Raw genomic sequence first — 15,474 nt, 5'->3', positions numbered from 1 at the left:
ATATAGTAAGTGCTTAATAAATGCTTCTTAACTGACAGAATGGTATAGAAATTAGTAAGACTATTGGACTCAGAGTCAATCTGATAAGCTTAGCTCTACTACTTGTGATCAGAGACTTTAGGCAAGTCATTTAGTCCCTCTGGGCCTCAGTTTCCTCTTCTCTAAAATTAGGGGATAGGACTCAATTATAGCTAAAGGCCCTTCTAACTCTAAAATTGTGTGATTCTAAGTGAAACTGAAAGAACCTATTAATGACTTTCCATCTTTTTCATACTGATTATGTGAGGGAAGAAATATAAATGATATGAAATCAATTCATTCTCTCTCAAAGGATAGTGGAATTCTATTGTGTATACTAGTGGATCTATATATAGTGAAGAATTCCATGCTTACCATGAGACAACCCCATCCTTCATTGTAATATAGGACCAGACAATTCCTCCCCCACCCCAAACAATTTTAGTATTTATTGGGCACACCCAGAAAATCTTTTTTGTTTTTAAACTCTTAGAGAAGGACCCTAAGTGAGCAGTTTGGAGGTTCACAATAGCTACAGTGGTACCGCAGACTTGAGATCCCCAAATGATCCTTAAACCTTGTATAGACCAAGAAAAGATGACCTGTAGCAGCTGTCACTAGTCTGGTTCTGTTCAGTAACCATATCCATAAAAGGCCTCTAGAAGATTCAGAGCTACCAAATGGTAGGGAATAGAGGACAAAGAGGCTGCATGCCCTTTATCCTTCAAACTCTTAACAGAGAAGCTAATTTTATTACCATATATAGGTTCAGGCCTGTCAGAGACTCTTTGGCCAGTTTTAGCCATGGAAAGGAAGAATATAAAGATCCATATGTCAGTAACTCCCTGATGTGGCATCAAGTCAGTGTTTATGTTGGTCTGACTCTGACCTTGTCCTTGGGAACTACTTAGTATCTCAGCTCTTCCATGGCTGGGCCTTCTACCTTGTACCTAGTCCTCTGGTGACAGAATTCTTGCCTTACACACCAGTCTTTTGTCTTGTACCACAGTCTTCAAATATCTAGGTTTTTGTATCTGATACCAGATTGCTATCCTGTAATGCTAATGACAACTAGTGTCAAAAAAGTTTGTTCCTACTGTATACCTTTATTAACAGCCTTCTCTGTTTCTGCTTAGGTTGACACCCTGGATTTTGGTCTCCTTTTAGACTTCAAGCTAACAATACTAACATCCAACTTGCCCTTTCTCCCTCATGCTCCGCTGTCAAAGTGATCTTTCTAACCTGCCATGCCCCTCACCAAAACCTTTTCAGTCTTTCTATACCTTATACTCTCCTCCCCAGACCTGAACATACTGTGTGATTCAGTGACACTGACCTTGCTCTTTCTTTAACAAGACACTCCCATCTCCCAATTCCAGGCATTTTCACTGGCTGTCCTTCCTACATGAAATGCTTTATTCTCTCATCTATGTCTCCTGGCTTCCTTCAAGTCCCAGCTAAAATCCCACCTTCTATAAGAAGCCTTTCCCAATCCTTCTTAATTCTAGTTCTTAATTCTTCCCTCTATTGTCTCCAGTTTATTCTGTTAATAGCTTGTTTGTTTGTTTGTTTGTTTTAAATGAGGCAGTGGGGCTAAGTGACTTGCCCAAGGTCACACAGCTAGTGAGTGTAATTATGTGTCTGAGGCCGGATTTGAACTCAGGTCCTCCTGACTTGAAGGCTGGAGCTCTATCCACTCCACTACCTAGCTGCCCTATGTTTAGCTTGTTTGTACTTAGTTGTCTCCCCCAGTAGACTGTGAGTTCCTTGAGAGCAGGGACTGTCTTTGCCTTCATTGTATCCCCAGTGCTTAGCACAGTGCCTGGCACATAGGAAGTACTTATTAAATGTTTATTGACTGACTGTGCTGATTTTCCCAGTTTTCAGATCTACTTTTTTCTGCCCTGAAATAACATAGCCCTGTTTGTATTCAGGTTGAGATCTCTGGCCTTTTCCTGACTCTGTGTATCTGCCTAGATTCCTGAGCCTGTCTTTACTTGATCTGACACATAAGGAGAGGAGCTATGACTTATTTATATTTGCATCCTCTCCATCCTTCCTCTTCCTCCCCCAGCTGGTACATTGAATATAATAGATGCTTAATCAACATTGGCTGTATGACTTGAATGAATATATGAACAAATGAGTGAATTCTGCTGCTACCTAAGACCTAGGAATAAGAGTCACATCCAGTGGTCATTTTCATAGGCTTCTGAGTAAGGCTGCAGGGGCCAGCTACAGTGTATTTATGTGTAGCTGGTACTGAAGTGGACAGTAATCTGGCAATGGCTATATTTCATCTTGGCAGTTCCGTCTTCTTGCGTTTGGAAGGACTCTTTTGTGTTTTTTCATTAGTTAAACTACTTGCTTATCCCTAAATTGAATATTGTTACTACTGTGGTTTGTTTCCTGGTACACAAGCACTAAATAATTGCCAAAATGATACTTTCACCACCACCTGTAAAGTGATTCCTTCCTGACAGTATTCCAAGGTGTGTTTGTCTTTGAAGTACTGCTCTTACTCACCATACTCCAATTCTTCACTAAGTAACTGTCATCTCAGTTTACCAAAAAAAAGTCTTTTTTTTTTCATTTAAACCCATTTGACCAGGGCAGTGAGATGCATTCACCTTTATTTGATCCCGTTATATTCACATTTTTTGGTGACCTTGTCTTATTGTATAACCTATAAGCTGGTTCTGAGGAAAAATTTCCAGAAGTCTCACAGCAGTCTTCAAAATTCACCAATATGGTAAGGTAGAGAGCACTTGCTACCAGTAGCTTAATACCACATTAATCTTAGTTTCTTGCAAACCATTCTTCATTTCTGGCATACTTCAGACAGCATAAGATTTTCATTGGTGAACCATGTAATGAATTGTTTAACATCTCAGGAATGAACCTTTCAGATAATTTTACAGTGTGATAGAGTCCACCAGAGGTTCCTCTCTTTTAGCTTTGCTTTTGAGAACCTAGAGCCACCCTCACACCTTAATATAGTGCTGGAATAGCACTAGTAAATGTATTGTCATGTTAATTTTATTTTTGTGACCACATGTAGCATTTACCTGGTAAAGACTGGTTCTTGACCTCTTTCCAGGTTAATTTTCAGACTAACACACTATATTAACTATGAAGGATTGAATTTGTTTCATATCTTCTATTAAATATCTTAATTGTACCTACTACGAAATAGAATGTTGGTCTAGGATTAGAACTTAAGCCCTGTTGGACACATAAAATTTTAGTGTTGAGATAGAGTTAGGACGTTGGCCCTGATGCGCGGTTGTTAAGCAGCAGAATTTTGCATTTGGAGGAAAACTTAATCTGCAGTCTCAAAGATATTATATAGATTAAGTCTTTGCAAAATAATTTTGCTTTTAAAATGAGGACCGAGACAAAGGGGATAAGGCAGAAGAAACTATGAAATTGTACCTGCATATACTTAGAGCTGGTGTTTATTGTTATGCAGGTTCCTGAAACATGAAAGTTGAATTGGTATGGAGCATCCTACCGCATTCTTTTAGTGAGCTCCACACTGAGTGGTGAATAAAGTCATCAAAATGTTTACCTCATAGAATATTCAAATTGCTCTTTATATCTAGGATCACAACTAAAGGTTAGAGGGTAGGTGGGGATGATAGTTAATATATCATCCTTGAATATTTTCTGAAATTAATTTTATTTCCAGAAGATGAGTTGACAATATTGTAATGAAAGTGAGTTCTAAACAAGCCTTCACCAGTGAATAAGCTAGTCGGTGTCATTTTTTTTTATCTTTTGTTTTACAGTGACTGTAGTATTAGTGAAACTCTTTGGAAAGGTCTCAGTTCTTAATAAATAGAAAAAGAGTGTAGACTTTTCTGACCCCAAAGAATGCTGAATCAATCAATGTCAGCCTGGAGGAGTTGTCTTTTGCAGTACCCTGGGTATCTGCAATTGACCTATTTCCATTCAACACTTTAATCAATGACTTGGAAAATATATAGAGGACATACTTGTGAAATTTTTAGATGACATAAAGCTGGAAAGGATAACTAATATACTGAGTAAATGAGTTAGAATTTCAACAGATTGGAATAATGGGATAAAACCAACTGTAAAGTCTTGCACTTGGGTTTAAAAATTCCTAAGTACAGGATAGAAGAGAAGTAGTTCATGTGAAAAAAAAAGCCTAGGGATTTTAGTGAACTGCAATCTCAATATAAATCTACTGTGATTTGACAGCCAAAAGAGCCTATACAATCTTGGGCTGCATGAATAGAAATGTAGTTTCCAGAGTGAGGAGATAATATTACTACTGCACTCTGAGGTTTTCAAACCACATGTAGAATATTGTTTCTAGTCCTGGGCACGGCATTTTAGAAGTAACATTAACAAGATGAAACACCTCCAGAGTGGAGTAACCAGGATGGTATGAGGTCATGAAACCATGCCCTAGGGAGAACAATTGAGGAATTGAAGATGTTTATTGTAGAGAAAAGAAGACATAAAAAAGTAACATGGCATAGCAGAAAAAAACATTTGATTTGGAGATTTAGAACCTGTGTGTGAATTCTGGGTCTGTTGTTTATTACTTCTGTGAGCTTGAACAAGTCATGTAATATCTCAGGGCTTCAGTTTCTTTATCTTCAAAATAAAGGAATTGGATTAAATGATCTCTTTCACTTTCAGAGCCTATGATCCATGATATGATAGCCATCTTCAAAAATTAAAGAATAGTAATGTGAAAGAAGGAATGAGCTTCCTCTGCTTAGCTCAGACAAGTAGAATTATGACCAATGGGGAGATGTCATAAGGATACCTATTTTTATTCAATATAAGGAAAACCTTGCTAACAGTTTTACAAAAATGAAATGGACTGCCTTGCTAAGAAGTTGGTGATGAGTTGGATTAAATAACTTCTGAGTGCCCTTCCAACTCTATTCTTATTGTATATTCTTATTATCTCTTTCTAGTTTAAGACATTTTCTGTGTAGCATACTTTTTACTACTTGTGGTAATTAAATAATTACAGTATTAATAACTAAAATGCCAAAGTTGTAGGAAATAGAAAACACCTTCTAGAATCTTAAAGATTTAAGGAACCTTAGAGATAATTTAGTTAGAAAGATTCATTTAGAGTTTGACTTACCTAAGGACATGTAACAGTAGCTTAGCCAGGACCACAACCCTACTCTATCCTCCCAATTTAGGCCTCTTTCTTCTATACTGCAGTTTGGCAAGTTTTAACCTTCTTCCCTACCAAACCTTTTAATGTATCTTTTAGCAAGTAGTAGTTTCTACACTGTCTTCTATTTGGCAGCTATGCTAAATAGCAGTGAAATAGCCCATTGAAAAAACAAGGAGAAAAAAAATAAAAGGAGAATTTTAGTAGGCTACTCACTTAGTAATAAGCCCCTTTATAAATAAAAGTTGGCCATATGCTCTGTGTTTTGACAATTCTAAAAACATAGTGCTTATTTATCAAGAGATGATCTATAGCCATTCTTTTACTTGGTTTTTATATAAAGTTTCATCAGTAATTATACAGTAGTATTCAGCTCATTTTTTGCCTCTGAAAGATATCTGTGTTCATCTTGGAAGCTCTTGCTAGTGTGGAACAGGCAACACCATATATCAGAAAGGGAACTACCTACCAGTTTGACAATCAGAAGACTTAGCTTTATATTCTTGTGTTTGATGCCCACTAATTGTGTAACCCTGGTCAAGTCCTTTACTCTTTGGACTTTATTTTTTTTTTCTTTCTGAAAAGTAAAGTTATGAAACCTGACCCTACAAAAATTGTTTTTAAAAGTAATAAGTATGTGAAAATCAATGTGATAATAAATATGAGAACTCTGAACTTTTAGGAGAACAAGTGCTGTATAATTATTCCTTACTTCTTCAGAAGTGCTACTGGAGGTATGTGTATATATACATGCATGCATACGTACATACACACGTCTTCACAGCTTAAAAATATTTGGTCTGATTATCATTAGACTTCAGTTTCTTCAGATCACACCAGGTTTTCATCCTGTCAACATTTCTTGCAGGTTACGTTTGTTGAAGTGAGGCAAGATACCAATGGTACATTATCAATTGACTATAAATTGCTAGAACCTAGTTTCATGCTTGTCACATCAGTTATAGAAAACTCTATATTCAGTACTGCCCATTGTTCTGATAGCAACTCATTTTGCAAATATCCAATGGTCACAAATTCAACCTTATTAAAACTATTCCATTAATATTAAAAATACTTTTTAAAAAGTATTTAATTTTAAAAGTTTACATTTCTGAGGATAAAAGTATATAAAATACTGATTTTGTTTGGTTCACAGATTGAAGAGTATGATGTGATAGCCAGTGTAATAGGAGCCAATATGTAGAACTTATTATATGTAGGTTTCTTCACTTAAGGGAACAAATGTCTTATACCCCATTTTGCTTTCTGATTCCATTTTTTCTTTGACTTTCATTATAAAAAAGGAAATATTCTGCTAATAAGAATTTTGGCCTATAGTTGTAACAAGACATGAAAAACTTTTAAAATCACATATTTTAAATAAATAACTTCCTGACAAAATATTATTATATTAAATTTTAACAGCTATACTCTATAGTAAAAAATAAATAATGAAATAAGTATTCTGAAAGTGAAACTATAAGACGGTCTGGGAAACTCTTAGTATATCATTCATTTCACTGTTGCTCTCATATTATTCCCATAAGGAACATAGCAGTACTTAAAACTTTAATAATTTTGCTGGACTTTTCACCAGCCTCAAAATACTTTAATATTTAATAATACTTTAATAATCTGCATTTTATACAGATTAACTCATTTACACATAATTTTGATTTTTCCTATCACCTTATTGTGTTTTTTTCTTCTTCAGGCAACTGGGCAACATTTATTCAGTATCCGTCAGCAGCATGAGATGGCAACACATGAAGCTAAGGATTAAAATGTTCAGTCTTTCATTAGCAATTTCCAAACTCCAGTTTTTGTGGCTTGTAGTTGTCTAGTAACTTATTAAAACTGACAGATTACAGTAGTAGATTATACCAGTCGTATCCATTAAATTCCAAACCTAATGGTTTGTTTAACTGATTACTACTGTTCTTCATTAGGGCCTGTTACCATACATAGATGATGTTTAATGAATTTAATTAAGTAAAAATTCTTGTTAGGTAAACAGCAAGTGCATGAAGTTTATAGTAACACATCTAGTAGGAGAATCTTCCAGTGGGTTGAAGTTCAGAAGTCTAATTGTAGGCACAAAATGACAGTATTAGGACCCCTCAATTCTATAAAACTTGATGATGCTGTTCCTTAAAATGAATTTGTCTTTAATTCATGAATTTATTATATATAGAATTTCATTAAATAATTTCTATTAAATAGCGAACATTCTATTGTCATTTTATGGTATGCTGAAGACGGTCAAGCGTTATTGGGCAGACCTTTATTAATAAGAATTAATAAGAATCTTTATTAATAAGAATTAATGAGTATACAGATAACCAACCTGCAAAAGGGTCATGTTTGAAAAGTTCAGATGTAGATTTGGTGTTAGAAACTTGAAACATTTCCCATAGAAACAGTGTTATAAGTAATGGTAGGTAATTTCCTCAAAATAGCCATGTCATCCTATGATCTATAAAAGTAAAGTGATATAGAAGTTAATCATCATGTAATAGTGTGTCTATGTTTACAAAACTGTTCACAGAATTCCAACTTGAGATGCCATTTATCCCATTTTTTTTGTAGTTGAAACAGGATATTCTCTTTCTTCACTTACCAGGCAAGTCCACTCATAGCCATAAACACACTGCTGGTGGCATCTTTAACAGGATAGGACTTGGAGGAGGTGGGACCAGGAACAAGGGATTTTGAGATTAGGTGCAAGAAAGGGATTAAGGTAGAATGAGGGACCCAGAAGGGAGTTCCAGGAGGTGGTGGTCAGGGAGCTATGGGTATAGTGCTTTCTGTTACTATAAACCCCTAGAAAAAGTCCTCAAGTAGTTCCTGCCATCCAGTTTTCTTTCTTATATTTAGGTATTGATCTGCCTACTTTTCTTTACTCTTGGGAATTGGGCCAGGGCGTAGCGGGGTGGGGAGGAGAGGGGAGAATAGGTACTTCACATTAATTCATGGAGTAGGCAGTAATTTAAAAGCCCCATCCTATTTTCCCTCCCTCCACCTTCTCTTTTTTTCAAGCAGACATTGTAGAAACAGTCATATAAGTGCAAAATGGCAGAATTTTTGTTATAGTAAAGTGGGATGGGGTATATGGCCCTGGGGTGAAGAACAGAACTAGTCCCATAAAGACTGGGGATGAGGAAGTGGATGGGGTGGGGTGGGAGTGGGGAGGAGAAATGGATTATCAGACCAGACTAGGCCTGGGGGTTGATGGATTGGGTCAAATGGAAGAGGAGTCTCAGGGTTGACCCTTTCCTCTTTTACACTTGTTAGTACTGCTAACTTATACCCCACTCTGTTCCTGCCTAGGAAACTAGGTAGGGATCATCAGCCCCAAGCAATTGGAGGTTGGGAGAAAAAGAGAAGAGTAAAGGGAAGAAAATGCCAAACCATGGCAATGAGGAGGGGAATTTCTACAACAACTAAGAGCCTTGGGGTTATGGCAACTGTTAAGGTATTCCCTTGGTATGACAAAAGCCAAGAATCTCCCTCTCTCTGTCTCTCTGTCTCTGTGTCTGTCTCTGTTTGTCTCTCTCTCTCTGAAACACACACACACACACTCACACACACACACAAACACATTCTTGCAAACTTTAGTGGGTAATTAAGACTATAATAGTATTTTTAAAAGTGTACATTTCTGAGGATAAAAGTATATAAAATACTGATTTTGTTTGGTTCACAGATTGAAGACTATGATGTGATAGCCAGTATGATCGGAGCCAAATGCAAGAAACTCCGTACCCTGGATCTTTGGAGATGCAAGAATATTACTGAAAATGGTATAGCAGAACTGGCTTCTGGATGTCAGCTTTTAGAAGAACTTGATCTTGGTTGGTGCCCTACCCTACAGAGCAGCACTGGATGCTTTGCAAACCTTGCACGGAAACTACCAAACTTGCAAAAGCTTTTTCTTACAGCCAACAGATCTGTGTGTGACACAGATATTGAAGAACTGGCTAATAACTGCTCTCGTTTACGGCAACTAGATATATTAGGTAAGGAAATAGTCTATAAATTATCTTAAAATCAGTTTTCTTTGATATGGAAACAACTTTTGTGGGGGAGAAGGGGAAGAACATCCTGACTGAGTACAAACTTGGCATTCTAAGTTGGGTACCATACAAAGTGCAGAAAAATATAGAGAGTAATTTTTTTTTAAGGATTCAATATATCCTTAAAATAATGCCATCACCATAAAGCACAATTATAACCATAATGTTGATCATTTGGGAGATCTTAGAAGTTGATCAGAAAAGAAGATGGGAGACAGTTACAGGACCAAATGATAATACTCATTAGAAAGATTAAAATATCAAATCAGCAACACTTGGGTTCAAGTCACATCTCTAACAAATATAAGATCAAGTTAGGAAGACCTGAATTCAAGTCTAACCTCCGACAAATATTTACTGTCTGGCCCTAGACAGTCATTTAAGCTCTTAGTTACCCAGACAACTCTGTAAGAGGATAAGTTGCTAGACATTTGCATATGTGTACTAGTAGAGGAACTTTCTTTATAGGATCTCACTATAGAAGTGATATCAGGATTCCAGAGGCAAACAAACAACAACAGGAACAAAAACAAATCAGACTACAAGTATTGTAATTACTAATCTTGTAAGAAGACTGAATTTAATTAATAGTGATTTTCAAGGAAATGAAAGAGTAGGTAATCTCAGTGAGCATAGAATATTAGGAAATGTACTTAAGCTGTGGTATAAGGGATATATTTATGTCTGTCTATCTATCTATCTATCCATCTATCTATCTATCTATCTGTCTGAACAATCTTAGATTAAACCGTGAGCTGGTTCTTAAAGGAAATTGTGGAATTGCCATCTTTAAAGATCTAACAACTGAACACCTGCCCAAATACAGATGTTTTTAAATCCCTTCTCACTCTCTCATTCTTAAATTCATACATTCATCATATGAAACATTCTTTACATATACCTAGGAGTTCATTATGTTTGTTTAGGCATTTTCAGTCATGGCCAAGTCTTCATGACCCTGTTTGGGGTGTTCTTGGCAAAGATATTGGAAGTGGTTTGTCATTTTCTTTTCCAGCCCATTTTAGAGATGAAGACATAGGCAATTGGGATTAAGTGACGCAGGGTCCCACAGCTAGTGAGTATCTGAGGCCAAATTTGAACTCAGCAAGATGAGTCTTCCTGACTCCAAGCTCAGCACTCTAACCACTGTGCCACCTGACTGCTCATGAGTTCATTATACCTACCTGTAGATGGGAGTAAACAGAAGATTGTTGTGTTGTTGTTGTTCAGTTGTGTCCGACTCTTTGTGACCCCTTTAGGGATTTTCTTGGCAATAAGATATTGGAGTGGTTTGCCATTCCTTCTTCAGCTCATTTTACAGATGAGGAAACTGAGACAAACAGGCTTGCCTAAGGCTGCTTGCCCAAGTGACTTGCCTAGAGTCACATAGCTAGTAAGTGTCTGAGGCCAGATTTGAACTCAGGAAGATGAGTCTTCTACTCTCCACTGTGGCATCTAGCAGCTTCACCTAACTGCCTTAAACAGAAGGTATTGACTGCTAACATACATACACAATATATACATACGTACATATATACATATGTGTGTATGTATATTCAACTGAAAATTCAACCTAAAAAAGATTATCTCTACCACAAATTCAAGTAGAAACTCAATAGGGAAAAGATGGGGTTTTCCACAAGCATTACATGAATACCTGAGGAAATAAAGAAAGAAATAAAAATGGAATAAAAGCTCTGAAAGAAAGAAGTGGACAGAAAATAAATGACTAAGAACAGAAGATGTTATACCTTATCCAGGTAACAGAAGCCCTGAAAAATTATAATGACCAGACACAAATCAGTGTCTCTATGAAATGGCAAGAAATTATAGAACAAAACCAGAGATTGAAAAAGTGTGTGTGTGTGTGTGTGTGTGTGTGTGTGTGTGTGTGTGTGGTGGGGGGGGATGCAACTGCTCAAAGAGATAATTTTAGAATCTTGGTATGCTTTCTTTAAAAGCCTAGAAATTGTATTTAAAAAAATAATAATAAGTGGAAACTACACAGATCTATTAGAACCAAAGATAAAGTGAAAATAAAAAGAATCCACCAATCACTTCCTGAAAAGAAAAAAAAGCTAAAGCAAAAACTCAAAAGAAAAAACCTCAGGAATGTCATAGTCAAAATCCAGAGCTTCCAGATGAAAAAAATATTGCAAGCAGACAGAAAGAAAGAGTTCAAGTACCAAGGAAACAGAAATAGGATCACACAAGACCTGGCAACTTCTACCATAAATGAGAGGAGATCTAATAATTAATAATAATAATGATGATGATGATAATGTTTAAGTGGCCACTGAGTGCTAGACTTTTTTCTAAGTGCTTTATAAATGTTATTCCATTTAATCTTCACAACAACCCTATATTATTATTAATCCCCATTTTACAAATGTAAAAACTGAAGCAATAAAAGATTAAGTGACTTTTTCAAAGTCACATAGCTAGTAAGGGTCTGAGGCAAGATAAGAACTCAGGTTTTTCTGACTACAAGCCCAGCACTCTATCCACTACCCCACCATGCTACAGTACTCCAAAAGACAAGAGATATAGGCTTCTTACAACCCAGAATAACTTACCCTGGAAAAATAACTATAATCCTATAGGGAATAAAATGGATCTTTAATAGAATAGAGGGCTTTAAAGCATTCCTGATGATGCTGAGTAGAAACTATGAAATGCAGACCCAAGAGTCAAGAGAATCCTAGAAAGGTGATGTATTTGAGCAGTTAGAAGGGGCTACATGATATGGTTATGCGAATATTATAATAGGATGAGAAGAAACGAGTGTCATTTCAAAACCTAATTATCTTCAAGGAATATCAAGTTGGTTAAATAAGATGAACAGAAAGGAGATTGCTTCAGTTTAAATCGTTAATGTTAATCACCTTCCTTAACTTTTATCACTTTATTGTAAAGGTGGGGGAGAAGTACTAAGAGAGGAAATATTATAAGGATATGATGGAGAAAAATACACAGTCAACAATCATAACATGTCATGAACGTGAATAAGTTAAATACTACTATTCAAGATATCTAGGGAAATGATTCAAATATATAAGAACAAGATCTGTTCCCAGTAGATAAATGGTTAAAAGATCTGAACAAGAACTTCTCAAAGGATCAAAGTCAAGCTCTAGTATAACAGTCATGTAAAAAAAATGTTCCAGATCACTATTCATAATAGAAATGAAAATTAAAACATCTCTGAAGTTCAACCTCACACCCACCAGATTGTCAAAGATGACAAAAATTGAAAATGACTTTTGTTGGAGGGGCTTCAGGAAAACAGGCACACTTGTATACAGCTGGTGGAACTGTGAATTGGTCCAGCCATTCTAGAAAGCATTTCGAAACTATATACATATGGTGCCTTTATAAGGGACTATATGTGCCTTGTACAGTTGGATAAAATGGTCTCTGAGGTCTCTTTCAACTCTGGGATTCTGTGAAATCAGTGACTATGTCATAGAGGAAGTCACTTCTGAGCTGATCTTAGAAGGAAGAGAAAGATTTCAACCAACAGTGATATGGGGAGAGTGTTTCTGTTTTATATATGAATGCACTGAGATTCGATTTGGCTGAAATATAGTGTATAAAAGAGAGTAGAATGTAATAAATTTGGAAAAGTAGTTTAGACCCAAATTGTGTTGGGCCTTGAATAAGAGGATAAATAGTTTGCATTTTATACTATTGTCTGTGGGGATCACAGAAGTTTTTTATATAGGGCAGTAGTGACCAAGTCAGGGATACTCAGTAGGAAGATTATTTGTGGAAATGGGAAGGCAATAAATCTTTATTAAGAATCTACTATGTGCCAGGCACTGTGTTAAGTGCTTTAGAAATTTTATCTCATTTGATCCTCAAAACAATCTTGTGAGGTAGGTGTTACATTTTACATTTACACAGTACATTTGAGAAGAATGAGGCAAGAAGTGACTTGCCCAGAATACAGAGCTAGGAAGTGTCTGAGGCTGGATTTGAACTCAGTTCTTTCTGACTCTAAAAGCCCAGGACTCAATCTGCTGTGCCACCTAGCTGCCGCTTGAAAGATGGGTTTTAGAGAGGAAAGACTGGAGACAAGAACTTGTTATTACAGATGCTATCTGGGTGAGAGATAATAAGAACCTCAGTTGACTGGATTGTGTCAATGTGACTGGAGGGAACAAGAGGCATATTATTGATACTATGAAAGTAGAATCTATGAGTCTTGGCAACTGATTGAATTGGGGGCATGGAGAGTGAGGAGTCAAAAATGACTAAGGGTTTGGATCTGGGTGACTTTTAAAAGGTGGTATCAATAAATATAACTAAGGATATCGAGAAGGGGGCAGTTTTATTGAAAAAGTGATGAGCAAAGATCAACTCTTACAGAATATTAAAGAAAGGTAGGACCTTGAGGATTATCTTGTCTAGCCTCCTCATTTCACAGATGAGAAAAATGAAGCCTAGATATTCAATGACTAATGTAAGGTCATAAGCTAATTAAAAATAGAATGATAACTTGAATCTAAGTTTTCTAATTCCAGAAGCAGTACTTTTTCTACTACACCAGTGAGTCATAGGTGGCAGTTAACAGTAATCAAACCAAATTCTAATTGCATGTTTCTTAAAATGTTTTTAATAGGAAATAGTCATCTGTAAGAAACTTACACATACTTCTCAAGGTTGATTTTTTTTTATGACTTTGTAGTCCTTCCTTTAAAATCTTCCTCATGTGTCACAGTTCATTATTTGCTGAGGAACCCTAGTTGGGCCAAAATTACTTCCATTACTGTATTACTTATTTTAGAATGAGAAAATAGGAATGTACATAGCCAGCATTTTTCTTCATACTACATGAAAAGTATTGCCAAAATTCAAGGTCCAAACCTCATAAAGGATAGGAAATCCAAACTTTTTAAATTAAAAATAGAAATCATTAAATTATCTCAGGAATTTTCAGTGATCAAAAGTATGTAAATTTATATTGAGTCTTTAAAAGAGCAATTCATTTTCCGTGAAATAATAATACCTAATGAAGTCATTCTCTTAAAAGCAAATTTTTAAATAAACAATTTACTTAACCTTTTTTTTTTCTTGACAGGGACAAGAATGGTAAGCCCTGCATCTTTAAGAAAATTGCTGGAATCTTGTAAAAATCTTTCTTTACTTGATGTGTCCTTCTGTTCACAGATTGATAATAGAGTTGTTCTAGAACTGAATGCCAGTTTTCCTAATGTGTTCATTAAAAAAAGCTTCACTCAGTGACTCACCAGTCTATGTGCTGCCATGGAATTAATTTGACATCATGTGATTCATTTTGTTTGTTTTGGGAGTAGATAGAAATGGACATATAGTTTTTAAAAGGAAAATAAGAAATTACTCAAATCAAAGAAAAAGATAAAATCATATTTTCATAAAATAGGGGGCATCTATACAAGAATGTAATATGAACATGCTGGGGAATTAATAATAATTCTTATTATTCTGTATCTAGTGGTTGTTTTGCTCATTAATCACTGGTAATGCATGTTTTAATCAGTAGTTACAAATTCAACCTAAAATAATTTACTTCTAATGTAAAAATTTTAACCCATATGTAAAGGAGCATTTTGTGTAATAAAGTACTGTGATATTTATGTAAAAATAAAGTTAATTTTCCACACCTAACAATGAGGACTGATATTTATCAGATGCCTTTATTTACTGAGTTATGGAACTTTAAAATCAGCTTTTACTAGGAAGTTTTTGTGACCTGGTAATATTTTATCATAGAAAAAAGAAAATTTGAAGGAAATTTTACTTACTTCTAATTTTTTCTTTGAGGGTGAAGGGAGAATAGACTTGGACCTACCCATTTTAATCTGTAACATATTTGGTAGGAGGTATGTATTCCGTTTTAAAAAGATGACGTACAGTGCTGTTTTACAGTACACCTTTAATGATATAGTACATGTACAAAAGAACCCTCTGGGAATGTGTAGCAGAAACAAAAAGGAAAGAAAATTATGTACTTCTTCTAGCTACTGTATATATAATATTGGTGTCAAGTACTTACTGTCACATAACAGATAATGTATAGAGAACCCCAAAGCAATTTTCTTCTCAAATTCCTGTCACCTTGGATTGTGTTGACTTGTACTGCATCTGCTTACCATATGAAACACTGAAAAATATATGATCCAAGATAATATATCAGCAACTCTTCCCCAGATTGAATAGTTGACTGAT

The 15,474-nt window shown here is 35.6% G+C and overlaps 1 protein-coding gene across 3 annotated transcripts in view; it reads left to right on the top strand.

Moving 5' to 3' along the window:
• FBXL4 (F-box and leucine rich repeat protein 4) overlaps positions 1-14,869 on the top strand; it is a 140,540-nt gene extending 125,671 nt beyond the window's left edge. For all 3 annotated transcript variants that reach the window (XM_027856442.1, XM_027856425.1, XM_027856434.1), the window contains exons 8-9: positions 8,895-9,207; positions 14,348-14,869. In XM_027856442.1, coding sequence (XP_027712243.1) covers positions 8,895-9,207; positions 14,348-14,511 — 477 coding nt within the window. In that variant the 3' untranslated portion in view covers positions 14,512-14,869. The remainder of the gene's footprint in view (positions 1-8,894; positions 9,208-14,347) is intronic.
• The last annotated feature ends 605 nt before the right edge of the window (positions 14,870-15,474 follow it).

The sequence above is a fragment of the Vombatus ursinus genome, unplaced genomic scaffold, assembly GCF_900497805.2.
Source record: "Vombatus ursinus unplaced genomic scaffold, bare-nosed wombat genome assembly UNPS02000582.1, whole genome shotgun sequence".
In the NCBI taxonomy this organism is placed as follows: Eukaryota; Metazoa; Chordata; class Mammalia; order Diprotodontia; family Vombatidae; genus Vombatus; species Vombatus ursinus.
The sequence above is the reverse complement of the archived record's forward strand: the minus strand, read 5'-3'. Positions and strand labels throughout refer to the sequence as shown.